We start from the raw sequence: 21,738 nt of genomic DNA, 5'->3' as shown, positions 1-21,738 counted from the left end.
CTCCACCTCAAAAATCCAAATCCACCAAAACCACTAGAGCAAGCGACTTAAACCTTAGCACGGATATAAATAGGACGTGCTGGAGGGATAGATTTATCACTCAGAGACTCCCTATGCTGTGGAATAAAATCCCGGTCCATGTGAGGCAGAGCACCTCGCTGACTCTGTTCAAGAGAAATCTAGACCTGTGGATGGGAGATCGTAGGTTTACCCCGGGAATCATCTCTGGGTCACTGCTGGACAGAGGCACAACAAACTAATGGGCACAGTATTTTTTCATATAAGGGGTGGCGTAAGCCACAATAATTTGGGCTAGGCTTATAAATGCCTTAGGGCAGATAGCCTAGTATAAACCTATGAACCTATGAACCTGAGAATGCAATCATGCAAACCTCCTCAAAACATTACTGCTGGCCATAACCCTTGAAGAAGTATCAATAAAGTCATATACACACTGTAGACAAAGAAGAAACTGCAGATAAAAAATCATCACACTTTAACAATTAGTCAGAACAAGCCTTAACATAATAAGTCTAACAACTTAAAATTATGAAAATTAAAGTTGCAGGATCATACACATTTTTCTTATACTTAATCTTTCAAACACCATAAGAGCGAGTAGGATTTGAATTAACCATGTGTTTAGCAGCAGAAGTATTAAGTAAAGCAACAGCTTCTGGATCAGGTTTGGGAAGAATGTATAAAAACTTAAAAGGCAGCTGGCGGACTGTCAGGAAAATTGCAGGCAGTAAAACACACACACATTCCTCTAGTTCTCCCAGCTTTGGAGCATAAGTGTAGGTTCTGGGAATTCCTTTTGTCACAGCTTATAGTATTTTCTGAGGGACTGAGAAATCTCAGTGTTCTCCCACTGAAATCACTGGCACATTTTAGAAAGGGTCCCTATTATCTTTGAAGACGCAAACCTTCAAATGTGTTATCGAACTTAAAAGAAAGAAAATTTGCGAAACGGCATGTGACGATTGGGGAGAGATGGATGAAGGCTGCCAGCCTAGTCAAATAGAATTTGATATATAATTCTGGCATTTGTAAATAAATGTAAAAATACAGGCATGTTTTCTGGAGTGTAAAAGAATACTGTGAAATGTGGAACTGCAAAACATGTGACAATATTGCACTCTACTGGCCCAGTGAAGCATGTTGTGATCCTTTCATGTTAGAATTCGGCTCCAGTGCGTCTGGATAAAGGTTTCATGCCCATTGTTTTAAGGCTAAAGTTTATGACCAGAATTTACATGTGGAAGGTGCTTTATTGCTCTGGTTTCTATTAGAGTATACATGTGAAATGACTTATATTGTTGTAAGTTTCTGAGCGGGTGTTAGATTGCTAAATAATGCGGTTTGTGACCTGAGAACTCCAGACTAAGTGTCAAAAATGATGTAATTTGGGAGTGCCTTAGAGACATGTTTGTTAGTAATGTTTAAATACTATTTCTCACAAGAGACTGGGAGCATTTTGATCTTGGATATCTAACTCAGCACTCTGCCTAAGCCCACATGTAAGTTTTTAGCACTGTGATTTCTTGTAGGAATAGTTAAAGCTAGTAAAGATTAATTAGGTATTTTTTTTAAATCAGACCTGCCCTACTGTATTATTTTAAGTTTATGTGTGATCTCTGAACTCTTAGATATCTCTGCGGTGTAGTAGTTTTGTCTTGTGTTTTAATTATTATTAAATATTTAAAAAACCTTTACCTGTGGCTGGTTTGTGTAGAGATAAGTTCTAGAGTATATTGCATATTTATAGAGGTTAATGTAATAGGCCACTCTAAAATAAGCCTTAGACTGAATAGTCACATTACCATTGGATAATAATATTGCACAGTAATAACTGGACACCCTTTTAAGGGCCTTTTAGTAGCTGATATTATTAGCTGGGTGGTGGCAGGGATTACTACCATATGGTCTGGGTAAAGGGGCACAGCTGGAGAATCTGTGTCAGCCTTTCCCAGGAGTGACTGTGAAGTTGTATAAATACTTATCTCAAAGTGTGTGTGTGGTGTGTCAGCTACTTGGCAGGGACATGAAGCACTGGTTGGACAGAGAGGGTACTGGAGATTTTAGCTTGCCCAGCTAGGCTGAGATCTGGACCCTATAGCTGTGCCAGTGGGGAGTCTTATTGGAGACCTGGTGAGCAAGGGAGCAACCAGCCCCAGACTGACTGTGATCTCTGTGTGCACTTAAGGGAAATTGTACTTTACTGTGTGTATTAGTTATCCTTTCCTCTCTTCTAGGAGACAACCTCACTGGTGTTAGTGGTGAGGATTAAAGCTCCTTGATTGCTGGGCCATGGCACGGTCATCACAAGTGTTTGGCAGTGGTAGGATCTACTTCACATACTAATTGGCTTGTAGTGGTGTGGGGTAGAGTGAATTCCTGTAGCTTATGTACAGTGATCTCTGAAAATGTTTTGTACACTAAAACAGCCATGCAGTGTATACTCAAAGTTCAGATCACAATTGTTTTATTTCTTTTGTTAGCTTAGTGTTAGTCAGGGTGAGCATGCAGCATGTCAGCAGAGGAGTATGGAAAGCTGACAAGGAGCCAGCTGGTGGAGATGTGCCTGGGTATGGGACTGGTGCATGGAAACCTGACTAAAGCAGACCCAATTGCAGCCTTGGTTACAGCTGCATCAGAAAACAGCACCCAGGACAATCAGACTGACAGTGGAGATACAATAACCTTGGAGAATTGACAGCTCAACCTTTCTGCAATGGACTTAAAAATCTAGATGGAGCTAAAGAGACTTGAGTTGGTGGCCAGGTGTATAGAACTAGAAGCAGCCGAGACAATGAAGAGTCTACAAGCTGAGGAAAATGAACGGCAGAGGAGGCATGAAAGGGAAATGCTGACTCTTCGCCACAGTCATGGAGGTAATGGGGAAGGCAGCAACCGGAATCCAGAAGCACAAAAGGTCAGCAAATTTCTTCCACAGTTTAAAGAGGGGGATAATTTTGATAGCTTCATTCATATGTTTGAGTGGGTATGTAAACAGTATGAAGTTGACCAAGGGCTTAGGGTACAGGTCCTGACCCCCTTACTCCATGGTAATGCTGTAACTTCTTTAGCAAAAATGCATGACACTGACAATGCAGATGAAAATGTATGTGAATATGTTGCTGAATTGAGCACTTATTTTCATAGCTGGGTGAGTGGATGTCAGGTCACTACTTTTGAAGGGCTGGCAGACCTTATGGTAAGGGAACAAGCCCTTAGCACTTTGCCTGAGGACATGAGGATCTGGTTAGCAGATAGACAGTGTGCTACTTCAGAGGAGTTGGGGAAGAAGGGAGACCTATACCTAGCAAGCAGGGCAGCCCTGCACAGGAAGGGGACCCCCAGTACTGTTCATGGGACTAAAGGAACCCATGGTGGGCAGCACAGACTGCCCCAACAGAATCTGCCGGTAGCAAGGGAAGCCACTAGTGCAGATGCACATCCAGGAGCTAGGGTTAAATGTTTTGAATGCAACCAGTGGGACCATGTGGCATACAGATGTCTACGGAGGCAAGGTGGGGAACCAAAGGTGAGGGAGCCAGTAAGTGGGAAAGACAAAATGCCAAAACAGTAGGTTGTATTGAGAGAACAGGGGTATGGAACTACCATCCTGAAGATGTCCTGAGTGGGAAGGATTTGGATGAGGCAGTAATATGTACTTATGCAGTTACATGCAGTGAGGCTAGGAGACAAGCATGTGGGTCTGGTAGCCTGGTGGAGAACCAGACAGACTGCATACTTGCAGCCAGGACTGCTGAGGTGGTTACTTCAGGGAGTGAGCTACGCTGTAGCAGTGAGACTGAATGTGAGCCACAGTTGCTTGTGAGTACTAATGCTCCCTTGGACAGGGTAACTGTAAAGGTAGAGGTGAGTAGTAGTTCCCAGGCTGACAGTGAGGCACCGCTGTCAGAGGATGCCAGACTTCCTCTGGAAGGGGAGCTGGGAAGGGTTACAAGGAGAGACTTGAGACAGGCTCAGCTCTCAGACCCTACATTGCAAGGCCTGAGGCAGGTAGCTAAGGACGCACCTGATTCTCAAGGGAAGGGGAAATCTGTATACTGGAACAAAGGGTTACTGTACAGAGAGTGGACCCCTGAGGGAGGGCTAGAAGGTGAGAGAGTACAGCAGTTGGTAGCACCTAGAGCTTACCGACTGGCTCTTCTAGCCATAGCCCATGATATTCCCTTTGCAGGTCATATGGGCATAAAACGTACAAAGAGGAGTATTATGCAAAACTTCTATTGTCCTGGAATCTCCTGAGATGTAACAGGGTACTGCAGGACCTGTGAGCAGTGCCAAAAGGCAGGCAAGGCAGGAGACAAGGTGAGAGCTCCTTTGATGTCTTTGCCTGTGATTGAGGAGCCATTTCAGAGGGTAGCTATGGATATTGTGGGTCCTCTGAGTACCCCAAGTTCCACAGGGAAAAAGTATATCCTAGTGATTGTAGATTATGCTACATGATACCCTGAGGCAGTGGCTTTGTCCTCCATTGAGGCCGAGAAGGTGACAAATGCTTTGCTAGAGATTTTCAGCAGGGTAAGTTTCCCAAAGGAAATACTGTGACAGAGGTGCCAATTTTATGTCAGACCTGCTGGCTTGTCTGTGGAAGTCCTGTGGGGTGAAGCACATGAAGACCACCCCCTACCATCCCCAGACTAATGGTCTTGTTGAGAAGTTAATTGGCGATTCTGAATGCCCATGTCTTCCTGTTTCTTTTTAACAGAAAAACTGGGACCAAACAGTTGCTTCCCAAGGGATAGGCACAACATTCAGATAAAACAGGGAAGCTTTCCCTGTTTCCTCTCCCATGACCAATAAAAGTGGCTCTCCCTTGCCCACCTAGGGGACCCCAACAGCCATAGAGGAAGTGGCTAACTCCTGGTCCATAGCAGTTGCAGGTGCTATACCACAGGGATCTGGGGTTAAAGATGAAAGGTCTAAGGAAGAACTAATGGCTATAATGGCCACAGCGCTGTCCCCCAAATGAGGCTGAGGCAAATTGCTGGCCAGCTGTAACAAAAAGGATGTTTAACTTTCATTTTCTGACTGAAAGGAGGACCACCATGGGACTGATGGAGTGTTCCATGGTTAAGCCAAAATGGTGCCTCTTTCCCAGGGGAAACAAGCAGCAGATTCTGGTAAAAACAAAGTATTTAACGTTACTTTTTTTCATAGAGAAAGACAGTAAAAAGCACTTTAAACTTTGCCAGCCCAACAGGGTAAAATAAATACAATTTCTCAACAGAAATATTGTTTTTCAGTTACTTGAAACAGCTGTTAAACTGACAGAAAAAAGCATTTAAAAGTACAATATAGTCTCGTTTGACAGTCCATTAAAACACAACTTCTAGCTTTAAAATAACTTTCCTAAAGAGGAAAGTAATGATAATAAAAATTATTGAAGAGAAAGAATTTTCCTCAAGGGGAGCTTATTTACCCAGCAAAGGCAGCACAAGATAACTGTCAGTCCTTAGAAGAGCATATTCTTCAGCAGCAGTAAAGCTCTTAAGGGCTTGATTCCCAAATGTGTCATTTAGTCAGTTCAGCTCAAGCTGCCAAACAGGCCAGCTGTATATCCTTGGCAGGATATAACCCATATAGCTAAGGCTACTGCAGCAGTGATCAATATGAACATCTACCTTTATATCAACCATGTTGTTACCTTCCTGGCACATACATTCCTTATCCTTTTCCTCACGCATACATTACATTGCTGCACTCAACTTTTGCAACCACTAATACTAACCATGATTTTACCAACAGTTACTATATCCCTCACAGCTTATTTAATGTAAACCCCTTCTACTATTCTAAACTGAAAATACTTCAAACACACCTTCCAAATTAAAAACTAAAACTCCAACCCATCAAAATAATAAATATCGTAGACAGACTCTGCCTCTCCAAAATCTCTCAGTGTGGTAAGAGTTACCCAAACCCAGATCCTATCCTGCCTCAAACTCAGATACCCCCTACTAGGACCCTAAACCTTGCTACAGTAAATTTTTGAAGCATATTTAACAAAATTACAGACTTTCATCCCTGGATTACACATTATATCCCAAACAGTCAGCCTCCACAGAGACTTGCCTCAATCCTAACATAAAAGACTCAGAATTTCTTCCTCATGGCTATAACATAAGTAGACTAGCAAAGAAGGTGGGATAGTATTGCCCAACCTTAGCTCCTACATTTTACTCCTTACTCAAATTCCATCTCAAAATTTGCAAATAGCAAAATTCTTACCACCTTCATAAAATGAAATCATACAAAAAGCTCATGTATTATTGTACTTTATATCCCTTCTGGACACAGCAGTCCTGTTCTAGAAGATACACTATCCTGGATATCCAGTACAAGTTAATATCAACTGGCAGAACTTAACCTCTGACTTCCCAGCATCCATCATGAACTTACCAGCATATACCCATACAACTACTTCTCATTCAAAAAAAAAAAACTCTACCTTTAGATGAAAAAGTAAATAATTTTAATTTAATATTTCTGGATATGCTTAATAGTTTAGTTCCTCTTCATATAAAAGGAATCAAATCTGATCATGCTCCATGACTGACAGGGACAAGACATGGAAAAATGGCAAAAAAAAACAAAGCCACCACACATTTACCACTTTTCATGCAACCCTGTAACCAGGTTAAAAAATAAGAAAGAAAACAAGAACAAACACTTTTATACTTTTTTTTTAACCAACCAGCTATAAGCATAACCCCACTTTGGTCTTCTATAACTTCACTACTTAATCCAGGATCTAAAAAATATCTCAGTCCATGTTCTGAAAGCTCCCTCCTTCAAACTTCAAAAGCATGTTCAAGTACTTATTTTATTGAAAGTATAGCTAATGTAACCACATCCTCTTTGGACACATCTTCCTCTTCCTAACGCACTTCTTTCTCACAAAATGCCTTGTTTTCATCCTACCTCCATCAAACCAGAATCCACTCTTCCTACGCTCATTAATTCCATCTCTTTTAACCTACAGCCTGTCCCAACTATCCTTATAAAAAAAAAAAAAAAATCTTACAGATAAGTTCAAACCCTGCTCTACCTCTGCTGATAACCTCTCACCAGAATTATTTATTTAACATTTGTTTACTGCGGATGTCCGACTGGGCAAGTTTGCCCATTTTCAGTGGAGAAAAGCTCCACATAACAACAACATAACAATCAGTATTTTAAACAATGATGATAATGAAACAATCAGAGAAATTATAGTAATAAATCAGGGTCTATATTGGAACATCGAAGAACTTCGAATGTTCTAATATCAAACCCAATTCAGCGAACGCTGACAACATCGAACAGTCAGAACAGCGAATTTTTTCCTAGGGAAAAAATTTGCTGTTCTGAAACATGCACACAACACAAGCACACCAAACAAACAGCAATCCACACACATACACCTAAAAACTTACATATAACCCTACACTAAACTGTACATACACCACTAACTATCCACTTACCTTAACCCAAACCCTAAACCTAAGGTCTGTCACTATCTCACACTCACCTCACCGGCGCCCTAACCCTAACTCACCTACCCTGCCCTAACCCTCACATCCACACAATCACACACTTACCTGACCCACGCCCTAACCCTAACATCCACACAATCACAAACTTACCTGAACCCGACCCGTAACGTTCCACCACAGAGCTGAAAATAGCGAAGCGACAGAAACGGACAACCAAATTCTTTCTCTGGGAAAAAATTCAGTTTTCTGCAGCTTCGCTATTTTCAGTGTTCGCTGAATAGGGTTCGATATTAGAACATTTGATGTTCTGAAACATCGATGTTCTAATATAGACCCATAAATCACACAGTAACAAATCACAGTTCAAGTTAATAATAAAGCTAACAGGATCACTTAGTAACACATATTTTGGCAGTTACACTTGGTAACAAGAAATCATTCAGTGGAGTAGTGTCTCAGAGATACAACAGCTTAATATACAATGGAGTAATGTTGCAGAGATGCCCGTTTGGTACTGTAAATTGTTACGCTTAATGTTGTTATACTTATAATCACATAGGATCAGTAAGCAAATGGATATATATTGACAGTGGGGAGTAGGGAGAGAGGGTGAGGATGGCAGTAAGTAAGGTATTCACTAAGCATAGAAATACAGTGAAAGTGGAGAATAGGAAGAGAGAGAGTGAGGAGGGAAGAAATTGGTTCAGCCTGGTGACAAGCATAACCAGTTGTCATTTAGGTGGGACAGTGCATTAGTTACGTAGTTGGAATATAGCGAGTTTCCAAAGCTGTTGTTGGATTTTGTAACTTTTAGTACTTTTCTAGAGGATCATAGAGTCCTGCTATTGAGGTGGGTTTGTACTAGATCCTGTATGGATGGACATTTATCAGGTAGGTAAACTATGGAATGGGCTATGGTAAAGTTGGTTTAGTAGCTTGGACAGTTCTACCCATTTGAGTTGTTTCAGAGCAAGACAACCATGGGTTCTGTGGGGCAGGTTAGCAGCAAATCTGGCTATCTTATGGTAGCGTGATTCAAGTTTGCTTAAGTCTGATTTTTGTGAGGGTAGTAAATACAGAGGAGGCGTAGAGTAAAGTGGATATTAGGTGGGTCCTAGCAATAGCTTGTCAGGAAGAGTTTAAGGTTTTATTCTGTAAAGGGAACCTAATTTAATGTTGGGCCTTTTTGATGGCATGAGATATACATTTGTCAGATTTTAACTTATAATCTAGAATATTTAGTAGCTTGGTTTCTGAGGTGAGTATGATTACAGCGTGACTGGATGAGGTGATGGTAGGGGTTGTTTATTTTTAGACATTGGTTAGGGAACAGCACTAGTTTGGTTTTGTTGGGGTTAAGATTATTTTAGAATATCTAAAACCAGCAGCAGAGGTCACTGCCCATCCAATTAGCATCCTTAACAAGAGACATGTCACTGAGTCTTATGTTGCCAGTCTTATGAAAAAAGTCCTATATCATTTTGCTACATAAAAGGAGGTAAAATCTAAACATCCTTAACCTTGATCCCCTACTTTGTAATGTTTTCGTCAATAATTTTCATACTTTCTTCAGTCAAGAGTCCCTAATTCAAAATGCAGATAACTCTCCAATAGCTGCTCTTCAGCTAGTGTTGCATCTACAGCAAATAATACAAGAAGCTTAAACTTCTGACACTTGGCTTAGTAATATCTAACTGCAGCTTAACACCAAGAAAAAGTACAGTTTTGTACCTACCATAAATGTAGATGTTCGAAGATCCACATTGCTGCAGTCATAACTTGTGGGTAGTCCGCTGTCCTCGGTCGGCCCGAATACCAAAGTATTAGGCTGGCGTCGGTCATGGGCGCTCAGATCTGACGTCAGAGCGTCATGGTATTAAAGCGCATGACCGACGTCATATCCTCAGTCTTTTCTTGCCCCAGATGTCAGAAGGCCCTAAAAAGAAAGGCCACAGCCAAAAATAGAAAAAAAACCCTCCAAAACCTATGTACAAACAACCTCTACCACCCAAACCATACAACCACTCCAAACTACAGAGGGGAAGGAGGGAGGGTAAATTGGGCTGCAGCAATGTGGATCTTCGAACATCTACATTTATGGTAGGTACAAAACTGTACTATGTTCTTCATCTCACATTGCTGCAGTCATAACTTGTGGGTAGAATCCCAAAGCAAAGGTAAAGGGAGGCTGGCAAAATCATAAAGCATTGGGAGCTGCTAACATGCCCTGTAAGACTGCAGTGGCAAATCCAGCCCTAGATTTGGAATAAAGAGGGAGATGGTAATGTTTAGAAAAGGTGCACTGAACCCCAAGTAGCTGCCTCCAAAATATCTTTAGTAGCTACACCCTTAAAAAGCAGTAGAAGTGGCAGTAGCCCTAGTGGAATGAGGTCTGATTCCAGCGGAATCTCCTTACCATGATGAGAATAACAAAAAGCAATACAATGGCCAATCCACTTAGAAATAGTTTGTTTTGAAACAGGTTTCCCCTGAGAGGCCAAAGCAAAAGCAACAAACAACTGTTGAGACTGTCTGAACCTTTTAGTCCTGCTCAAATAACAACGCAACTGCCTGTGAATATCCAAAGTGTGCAGAATTTTCTCCCCTTTATTTTGGGGATCAGCATAAAAAGTAGGCAAATGAATAGATTGGTTCAAGGCCACATTTGAAATCACTTTAGGCATAAAAGTAGGGTTAGTACGCAGAGACACCCTATCCTTATGAAAAATCAGGAAGGGTTCAACTGCCATTAGAGCCTGTAATTCAGATACCCTTCTAGCAGACATAATGGCCAACAAAAAAGCAGTCTTCCAAGACAAAAACTTTAACTCAGACGTAGCTGCAGGTTCAAAAGGAGGTAAAGTAAGCTTTTCCAACACAAAATTGAGATCCCAGGAAGGAGTAGGAGCTCTACGCGGAGGTCTTATGTTCTTTGCCCCTCTAAGGAATTGCTTAAACAAAGGAGGAGAGAATAATGGTGGGTCACAGTCATAGTGAGCAGAAATGGCTGCAGCATGAACTTTTACAGAGGAGAAAGACAAACCCTTGTCTAATAATTCCGTAAGATATTGAAGAGAAACACGCAAATCAGGCCTGGAAACATCAAAGCTCTTTGCTTTGCTCCAAATAAAAAATCTCCTCCATTTATCTGCATAAACTTTCCTTGTACTAGGCCTTCTGGCCTCCAAAATAACATTCAAAACTTGTTGAGGAAGCTGCGACCCTCCAGGTTCTAAAACAGAATATGCCAGGCTGTTAGATGCAGGGACTGAATCCTGACATTGAGGAAATGATTGCCTGCCTGAGACAAAAGGTGTGGAATGGAAGGCAAAGGCCAAGGAGGCTCCCTTACTAAACTCCTCAGCAGAGGGTACCAGTGCTGTCGAGGCCAATCTGGAGCTATCAGAATCATGGAGGGCTTGTCTTGTCTGACCTTCAAGAGCACCTTGGGAAGTAGAGGCAGAGGAGGAAAGGCATAGACGTGAAGATTGCTCCAACTGAATGATAGAGCATCCACTTTCCAAGCTGTTGGATGAAACATCTTTGTGCAAAACTTTGGCAACTGGAAATTTAGTGGAGAAGCGAACAGATCTATGTCTGGAGTCCCCCATATCACTGTCAACTGTCGAAATACATGAGGATCCAATTTCCACTCGTGGGGATCCACCATCTGTCTGCTCAAAACATCTGCTAAGGAGTTCTGTGCTCCTGGCAGAAACCTTGCCTGAAGAGTGAGGTGCAAACTGAGAGCAGTCTCCCACAAAACCATAGCTTGCCTGCAAAGAGGGTAGAATGGGTTCCCCTTGCTTGTTGATGTACCACATGACAGTTGTGTTGTCTGTTTGAATCAACACGTGTCCTGGTTGAAGTAGATCCTTGAAAGCCATCAATGCAAATTGGACTGCTAACATCTCCTTCAAGTTGATATGCAAATGTTGAAGTCTGGCAGGCCACGTGTCTTGAACCCATTTTCCATTGAGGTGAGCTCCCCAAGCCTTGTCCGAGGCATCTGTCGTTAAGATCTGACTCGCCTCTGGTCGGGTCACAGAGAGTCCCTTGTTTAGGTGACATTCCTGAGCCCACCACAAAAATTCCTTTCGAATGCAAGGTATTATCTGAATGACAGTGTCCAGATCGTGGCAGTGTTGCGTCCATACATTTTTGAGATACCATTGTAGCTTCCTCATATGCAGTTTGGCATTGGGAAGCACCAGAATACAAGATGCCATGAACCCCAAGGCTTGAAGGACTGTCCTTGCAGTCAGCCTGGACCGTAGAGACAATTGTTGGAAGTAAAGTGTGAGGTTTCTTTGTTTGTCCAGGGTCAAAAAAGCCATCTGGGAAGCTGTATTCAGTCTCACACCCAGAAAGCACATTTCCTGAGAGGGTACTAGACTGGACTTTGTTTCGTTCACAGAATACCCTAGGCACCTTAACACTGCCATAACATACTGTAGATGGTGAATAAGCTTGTTTTTGTCTTGAGCAAGAATCAGGCAATCATCCAAATAAGGATAAATTTGTATTCCTCTTAACCTTAAGAAGGCTATCACCGGAGCCAGAACCTTTGTGAACACCCTGGGCGCAGTAGATAAGCCAAAGGGCAATGCAGAGAACTGATAATGTAAAGTCCCAGCCCGAAAACACAGGTATCTCCTGCAACTGGGCCTGATAGGAACATGAAGATAAGCCTCTTTGAGATCCAGAGTTACCATCCAGTGATCTTTGCCCAACAGAGGCAGAAGTTGTTGCAATGTCAACATTTTGAATTTTGGAATGTCCAGGTATGTGTTGAGGATAGATAAATCCAAAATTGGCCTCCAAGTGTTTCCTTTCTTTGGTACAAGAAACAGGCGAGAATAAAATCCTAGGCCCACTTCTGACAGAGGGACCTGCTGTATAGCCCCCATTTGAAGAAGTAAAGAAATCTGTTTGTGAGCCTCTACCCTTTGCTGAGGAGGAACGTCTGGCATGCCCTTGAAAGGAGGCAATGTGTGGAAATAAAACTTGTAGCCTCGGTCTATAATGTCTAACACCCATTTGTCCTGGGTGACTAAAAGCCAATTTTGCTTGAAGAGTGCCAACTTTCCTCCCAAAGGTGCTGCCAGACAGGAGGGATCTGGCAGCTGAAGATGCAGGTCATTGGGCCTGTTTACGAAAGGACTGGCCCCTGCCCTCACCTGTAGATTGTGCAGGGGAACTCCACGTTCTAGGCCTGAAAGAACTCTGAACTCTGCCCCTACCACGCCTAGATCTGCCCCTAGACTGTAAATCAGAAGAAGGATATGCCCATCCCTTAGTAGGCCAATTCCTGCTAAACTTAGGGGGCTGCACCTGCAAAAAATCTTTAACAGTCTGCATAGACTTAGCCTTGTCTTCCATTTTCTTTAAGACAGACTCCACAGGAGAACCAAACAAAACTTCAGACTGTAAAGGAGCATCTAAAATTCTAGCTTTAACATGCTCTGACAAATTCTGATCCTTAAGCCAGGCGTGCCTGCGAATAACTGATCCAGTGGCAGCCACCCTGGAAGAAGCCTGTAAAGCATCGAAACCACACTGCAAAGAATGCTTACCCACCTGATCAGAGGCATGAACCAAATCCTGTAATTCCTTACAGTCTATGCCCTCTGCCAAAGCATCTACCTTAGATTTTAACTGAGTAAGAAGAAAATTCTGGTACTTCAACATATGAAACTGACAATTCAAAGCCCTCATTGCTAGAGTGGAAGAGGTGTACACTTTCTTACCCAACCTATCCAAAGCTCTAGAATCTTTATCCATAGGAACTGGATTCTTTACAACAGAAGCCCTGACACCCTTAGGTCCCTGGCTAATAGTTTCTGGGTCAGCCCTTGGGCTCTTATACAGATATTTATGAGCTTCAGGCACTCTGCAATACCTATCTGGTTTAACTGGCGCAGGAGGCAAAGAGTCTGGATTAGGGGAAGCCTCAGAGAAAGCATCCTGAACAACATCCAAAACAGGAGGTATAGCTAAGGGCCGATGTGGTAAAAACAAAAATTCCCTAAGCCTCTTTCGGGAATCTGAGAAATCCTGGCCTTCCCATTTAAAATGCTCCCTCATAGAATGCAGGTTTTCTGAAAAAGAAAAATCCTCTGGAGGAGAAGCAAAAGGACTGGAATCCTCTGCGTCTGAATCAGAATAAGGAGGAAAATCCTGAGTGTCTTCAGCTGAAGACTCTGAGTAATCTGAAGCCTGTTCCAAACATTCTACCTCTGGCTCCACCCTAGGCCTCTTATCTGGAGGGGGCATAGAACCCCTGATTAAGGAAATTAAATCTTCTGCCATTTTAAGCATGTGTTTTTTGGGCACAGAACCTGCTGAACTAGGACTGACACCTGAGGAAGACAAACTAGGCCTGCCCTTAGAAGGTACCTTAGAGACAGAAGGAGAAGGCCTAACCCCCTTAGGCAAAGAAGGGAGTACAGCAACCTGAGAGGCCCCCTCAGCCTGACCTGACTCCTGAGAGGCCACATCCTGCAAAATTAACGTCTCCCACTGAGACTCAGCTGAAACCTCGGCTGGATCTACAGATTCCACCGTAGTTTCTAAAGAACCGGCGTCCGGAATGGACGACACATCCTGCTTGGACCTTAACGATTTTTCCTTGCGCTTCTTAGCGGTGGCCGAGTATCCGGCGGCATATTGTAATTACACCGCTTACCGAAGACAAGCCTAGCGCAATCTAACCTACGTTTAATGGTGCGCTTATTAAACCTAGCACAAAAGTGACACCCGACTACATCGTGCTCAGGCCCCAAACAAGGAATACAGAGAGAGTGGTAATCCCTATGCGGTATCTGTTTCCCACAAGAAATACAATTATTCACTTTTTCTGACATCCGGAATTAACTGAGGCAAGAAAAAACAAAAATATTCCCCAGCGGGGTAGCCAACTTGGTATCGGTCTGAAACTCAGAATACGAAAATTTCAGAACGCCGAACGGCACTTGCAAACGCTGCTTCTGCTACGGATCATGCGGCAAAAAAGACTGAGGATATGACGTCGGTCATGCGCTTTAATACCATGATGCTCTGACGTCAGATCTGAGCGCCCATGACCGACGCCAGCCTAATACTTTGGTATTCGGGCCGACCGAGGACAGCGGACTACCCACAAGTTATGACTGCAGCAATGTGAGATGAAGAACATCCAAGCTTCTTCATAAGTTCGTAGGTTGTTACTAGGCTATCAGCCCTAGGGCCTACACAAGCCTAGCCATAACAATTCCCTGGCTATTTCTTCCCACACTATTTACTTCCTGGACCCCTGTCTAGCAGGGCGACTGACGTGATACCGGGATACATATATACATCACAGATATCATAAATTAGTACTACGCTAACTGCCCTTGCAAGCCATTTTAAGCCTAGCCAATTATGCCTTGTGAGACTCAAACTCAGCACCTTGTGTTTGTAAGGCAAACACCTTACCCATTAGGCCACCCTCCTAACCAATTATCCTCTTTAGTCCTAAAACACATTATATAGATAAATCCAAGTTCCAAGATTCACTCCCCTAAACAACACAGAAATTGAAGGAGTAACCCCCCCCCCCCCCATCAAATTATTAGGTGTGACAATAGATGAGAAACCCGAATATGATCTTCACATCCAGAATAATAATGTTATTAAAAAAAAAAACAGCAAACTGGAATGCTTTAGAGGCATGAACACTTTCTAAATACATCTACCAAAACCACCTACCTTTTACCCTCATTCCTAAATTGGAACTCCAGTCGGCCAATCCACAAACTTCACTAAAAACAAAACCTGAAATTCGTTAAAACAAAATTGCTAAGTTTCCAACTAGTGCAACATATTACAGTCTTCACTACACCTCCCTGCAGTCTTAAGTAGCTCAAATTTCCCCACCACCTCTGCTACCACAAATTCTAACTACCCACATTATCATTCATAAATCTACAGCCTGCCCTGTCCTATAATCTAGAAGACCTCTCCGATCAGAAGATAAACTCCTCATCTCAATAAATAAAAACCTAGTAAATCACCTGGACAAAGCCTCTAGTCCTATTCTATAGCCAAAAGTTCAAACTCCTAACCACTAACCCTTAGAACAATCTCTAATCTTCTTAGTTTAAACACACTTCAAAATAATTTTAGTCCAAATCTTGGATCTGCTCCTGTAATTATCCAGGCTGAACTCTTTAGCTCTTACCTACCAACTACCTTGTCTAATATCCACACTTTGCACTCTATTTACCTACCATGTACTTTTTACTACTTCCATCCTTTCATTCCCTCATTACCCATTTTTTCCTATCTCCTTCCCTCTCTTCTTATTCTCCCTTTCTCTGCCCTCTCTTTTTATTACTAATGCCATATGATCCCCTGCTACCTTTTCTCAAAAAACCTTACCTTGCTCTTCTTCCAACATCTTGCTTCCACCTTTAAGATAAATTATTTGCTCACTATTGTTCATCTGATATTATACTGCATAGATGACTGCTCATTTGACCAACTGACATTCTTCATTTTGCAAAATTTTGATGTCCAAATGTATGTGTTTTATTGTTTCATAATGCAAACTATGTTACAGAATTTGTCAGCATTTGCTGTTTCGATATTATTACATCAGTTATCTAGGTGTTGGTATAACCTGTCATTCAATCCAATGCCCACACCTATATATATATATATATATATATATATATATATATATATATATATATATATATAATATATATTTATATATGTACAGTTACACACACACACACATATATATATATATATATATATATATATATATATATATATATAGACAGATGCATCTTTGCAGAAAATCCACAAAGAAGAGAGAAAAAAGCAGTCAAAGTGAGGGGATTAACTGTTTGTATTTAATGTCTAAAATGGCATCCAGTACACCAGCTGAAAAACTATTTTATTGATATCTGCAGCTTCAGCAGTGCAAAAAATAAATCTGAACATGTTGCATCTTAAGAGGGTTATACAAAAATTCCAATAAGTCACACAATTAACATATGCCAATATCAAATGAGAGAAAAAAGAAAAAAAAACAGTTCTATTAGCTTTCCATTTAAACGATGAAATTCATAGTCATTCAATCCAAGAGGAAACAAAGCCCCCATTTTAACAATCCACCTTCTTTCTTTTTAATCACAAATGCTTTAAATGTTCCTTATGCATACATCAGAACTTGAAACAGCATAAATGCCAATAAAACTAAATATAGTATTTGAGTGAACTAGTGTGCTTTTTTTCTATTATGTCACATTTGATGGCAGAAGGACAATATCTATGCATATTTTATGTCAATGCACTTTATACATCAATACCTCATGAAAAGAACAAGATGCATTAGAATACTGGCTAGATGGCTCAGACCTATTCAGTTTCAAGCTTAATGATTTTTTTGGGGGTCCAGATAATGGAAATTATATTGACTAAAATGTGTTTTGCTACAATAAGGAATGTTATTTACAGATTAGAGATAACGTGGGGCAGCCTGTGCCCCCATTTTCACATATTTGTTTATGAAATTTTTTGAGACTGAATGCATCTATAATTCAGAACATTTTTCATATATTCCTGAATATCTGGCATAGACATTTGATGACTCTTTCATGGTTTGGACCAGCATTTAGGAGAAACCGTGTACTTTTTGGAATTACTTAAATGATAATAGTTTGGGATTAAATTTAGCATGCATGAAGAACTTTTTAATGTCAAATTTTTGGATGCTGAGGTCACAAAATTCATTGATGGTAGCACACTAACTGTGCTTTAAGGATTGAACCAGTGGAATTTAGCACTGCTACACATATTTTACAAAAATATTAGTAACTTTCATTGTATGGAAGTTTATTCCCTTGGATTGGTGTAATCAGATTCATAGGCTAAATTACAGTTTAAGAGTGTGGGCTAGGCCTTACCTACATATGAACCTCTGGCAATAATTCCAGTCATTTCTACTATCTTGCTTAGTTTAGCTAACGTGTTTATGTTGCATTTATTAATATGGCTCAGTGAATTTGATTATGTTACTTGTTTATGGTTTGTTACATGGTACACAGCATAACTGATGATAATGTGTTTACAACCTTTTGTACTTGTTTTTAATCTTTTTTCTCTGTGTTGTACATAATACTTCAATTATACTGTGTAGCATGTGATGGTAAATCTTGACTAGACAATTCACCAGTTTACTGTTACTACTGTATTCATGATGTTATACTGAAGAGATTTGCATTGTTCTCTGTTTTCAATTAAAAATTACATTTCTTTATTGTAACAGCTGCCATCCTTGCGATGTACTTTGAAATATTCTGAAATCAGAGTACATTACAGTAAAATGAATTTGCAGTGATCAGAAGTTCTTTAAGGAGATGTTTTCTGACCTTACATACAAGTTCACACACGGGGTATTCTAGTGGAGATTTACATGATCAAGCAGAGGTTTCCAAAATGGACAGATAATGTGACAATATGCTTCCAGAAAGAAGAGCAAACAGGAGAAAGTTTATTATGTATGATGTAAACTCTTTTGAGATAAGGAACCTCATTAACACACAATGGCCAATTTTACTGAGCAACAATATACCAAGTAGTATAGTACTAGCTGGCTAACAAATGTAAATTTAGTTACAGAAGAAACAAGTGCCCATCACGGTTTTCTAACAACTACAAAAGGGACTGCAATTAAAATACACTACCCTCCCCCAAGCACACAGTATGGAAGTAAACCATGTAGAAACTATAATAAATGTGACCTTGTGTTAAATAAACAACTTTTAACAATGAAGAACATGGATTCTATAATAAATTCTATTACACAGATAAGAGAACATACAATACTAAAAATATAATCTATCTTGCAGAATGACTTACATAAAAGGTACCATAGAAACAAACATGTGCCTTAAAAGACAGAACTTCTGCACAGCTGTGTAATATTAGCTTGGTTCACTCAAATGTTACATATAGTTTTGACAATGATGCTGCTTCCCAGAGTTCTAATATGCAAAAGGAACATTTATAAAGCATTACTTAAAAAAAAAAAAACGAAAGAAGGTGGATTGTAAAAATGAGGACTGTTTCCCCAGTACTGAATACCTATTTCTGAAAACAAGTGTCTGTCACAGTTACTCAACCATTGTAAGGTTATATAACACTACAATCATGTTGTGTGGACATACATCAAGCAAGAATTGTAATAAATGTAATATTAGTACATACATCATTTTTCTCATAAAGAAGAACCTGTATTCCACCATGCAAATAATAACTGTGATGACCTGTAATACCAGAAACATATACCTTGCAGAATATGTTTCGATGGCACTTTACATGGGTAAAAAAACATATGCCCTAAAGGACAGAATTTCTGCATATCTGAATGACATTAGATGTAATAAAAGCAAGAGCATTTTAAATAAACACACCTTGATTCACTCAAATGCCATATTTAGTTCATCTTGCATTGATGCCATTTTCAAAAGTTCTGATATGCACAAGGAACATTTACAAAGCTTTTTAATACAAAAGAAAAAGTGGATTATATTATACGGGGGCCTTGTTTCCCCCTGGATTGAAAGACTATGAATTCATTGTTTGTCATTGAAAGAAACAACTGTTTTTCTTTTTTTTTTCTTTATTTCTCACAGCTGGTATTGTTGTGTGCTAGTCATGCATCTTATCTGAACTGATATATAACTATGTTAGGATATTATATATTCAGATTTATCTTTGGAGTGAAGAAGATACAGACAGCCGTGAAACCAGTTTGCAACTGGTGTAGTAGAAGCTGTTTTAACCATTAAATACAGGAATTTACTCCATCTTGAGTGCTGTTTTTTTTCACCTTGCATGTAGTATTTGAGTTTATTTCCAAGAATTTGTGCTGTTTTACAAATGTAGTTACTGCAAGGTGTCCAGTCCAGAACTGTTGTTCTGCCTTATGACCACTGAATTCCAAAACAGGTTCTGTCTCCTACATGTCCCTAAATAAAACAAAATAAATACTGGGAAATAAATGAGTGAATGAACAGCTGAATGAATGCATGAATGAATGAATGAATAACTGATGAGCAGTACGACTTGTGCTATTTTTAAGTACCACTCTCTCAGATCATGGATGAAAATATACTGATCCAGCAAAAAACATTTAACAGGCAAAAAATACAAAAATAAAAAAAATAAAATAAATACATGAATAAGTAAAACATTTCTGAGTTACCTGCACAACTAAGTCTCTGGCAACAGTTGGAAAAACTGCAAACTATTCTGAAAGAGCACTACATCAATCAAATATTTTGGACAATCTCAGGTTTCTGCATTCCTGCAGCGGTACAATTATAACGGAGTTGCAAAGCATCCAGCATTTTAAGAGCAACAGGCAATGTACTTTCATCAAATACTTAAAGGTAATCCTTCAAAAATTAATGTACATCTGTTAGCACTGGCCATACACAAAAACTCTCCATAAATGTGAGGCAGAAGAAAATATATACTGCTGCTTGCTTGTCCAGTTCTACATCTGGTACCAAAACTGTAAAACAACAGGTATCACTGAAAATGGAATGGATCTTAATTCTAATGATGAAATATTTCATACAACCCTTACAACTTCTGCAATGTTTTAGTGGTAGTAAATCAAAACAAAGGAACAGTACAAGTGCACAGCGGGTTCATAAGTGAATAATTTCTGCCTATATTGTCACACAAATGCTAAGATTTTGAGCCACCAAGAATGATGATCTCATGCTTTCTTGAAGATTTCAGATAATATAAAACAAATGACAAGTGTAAAGTATGAACTGTTTTCCATGGGATTAATAGTCCCTGAAGAGGCACATACCCATATCTTTATATATGAAACTATCAGGGTAAAGAAATGGCGGAAAACACCTGCAGTGATAATAATGAAGGGAGGATATGTTTATTCATGCCATGTTATAATACTATTCAGTCCATTATTACTAAAGGAAAGCAGGAAATCTGAACTTTTCAATTTAACAATAAGAAATGAAATAAGTTCATACCAGTCTTGTCTTTCTTCTTTGAGATGGAACAACTTTTTACTTTTCCAATTTTTGAAAATGTCTGCAACATACAGAAATAAACAATACAAGGTTACTAAAATACTATATGCTCAAATATACATGAAACATTGTTTATTTTTCTTTTACAAATTAAAGGTACTAAAAAATAAAAGCAATGTTGTAACAGGATCACTTATAAGGCATTTATCTCCTAGTACATGCAAACTATATCCAAAAAGCATTCATAATTTACCAAATAACTCATTTTCAAAGATTTTACATACATACATAAAATCCTGACACTCTACAGATGCCCTCCCCTGCTGTTACGGGCATTCCTTTGTTCTCTCACTCAGCATTTCAGGGTGCTGATAAATACGACAAACCCATACATTCACCACATCCAGAATTACCTTCTCTCTTCCAAGACTCACACTTCAGCATTAATGAACATATACGGAACAAGCACCAGAGAAGTAACATACCGCAGAGAGGGCTAGAGTTTTATCCATAAATAGCATCATGTTCTAGCAGACAACTACTGCATTGAGTATTGCAGTGCAGTTCCTTCCACCACCAAGTACGCAAGTTCTTTCTTTCACCATCATCAAATCACCATCAACCTATTATTCTGTGTGTGAGGAACAGTAGAAAGGGGTTGTAAAAAAAAGGGAAGGAAGAATGGGAATGGATACATGACAGGAAGTCAGGCAACTAGCACAGACCAATGAAGAGCTGGGGTGGTAAAAATGGAGAGAAACAAGTAGATAAGAGGGACAGGGACATGGAGATGGAAATAAAGGAGACAAAAAACAGGTATAGGATAAGACACAGACAAAAAGTGGGAAGACAAAAGAGAAATTAATCTTCGGTTTCAGACAGTGAAACATTGGAAAAGGTGGCTAAAGCAGCCGCCAAACAAGAGAGGTGGTGTGGTAGATGCATTGTGTTTTTGATGTAAGCACCAATGATCTGTTAGAACAGACAAGTAAGATGGCAACAAGCAGGGTTAGGAAAGTGGCAGAGACGGTCAGAATAGGAGAGTCAAGGTAGCATTCTCAGAAGTATCACCTGATACTGAGAAAAAGAAAAACAGTATAATGACTGGCTGCAACAGGGGACAAAGACAAGGAAGGCTTGAGACAGGAAGGAGAACGGGGGAAGACCATAGGTTCATAGGT

General features: G+C 40.1%; 1 protein-coding gene across 1 annotated transcript in view; it reads right to left on the bottom strand.

Annotated features, from left to right (window-relative positions):
* RBM19 (RNA binding motif protein 19) overlaps nucleotides 1-21,738 on the bottom strand; it is a 1,836,515-nt gene that overhangs the window by 584,926 nt on the left and 1,229,851 nt on the right. Inside the window, exon 16 of the mRNA XM_044054094.1 lies at nucleotides 20,558-20,618. Coding sequence (XP_043910029.1) covers nucleotides 20,558-20,618 — 61 coding nt within the window. The remainder of the gene's footprint in view (nucleotides 1-20,557; nucleotides 20,619-21,738) is intronic.

This window comes from Protopterus annectens, chromosome 13.part0, assembly GCF_019279795.1.
Source record: "Protopterus annectens isolate FY-2018-M chromosome 13.part0, PAN1.0, whole genome shotgun sequence".
NCBI classification, from domain to species: Eukaryota; Metazoa; Chordata; order Ceratodontiformes; family Protopteridae; genus Protopterus; species Protopterus annectens.
The sequence above is the reverse complement of the archived record's forward strand: the minus strand, read 5'-3'. Positions and strand labels throughout refer to the sequence as shown.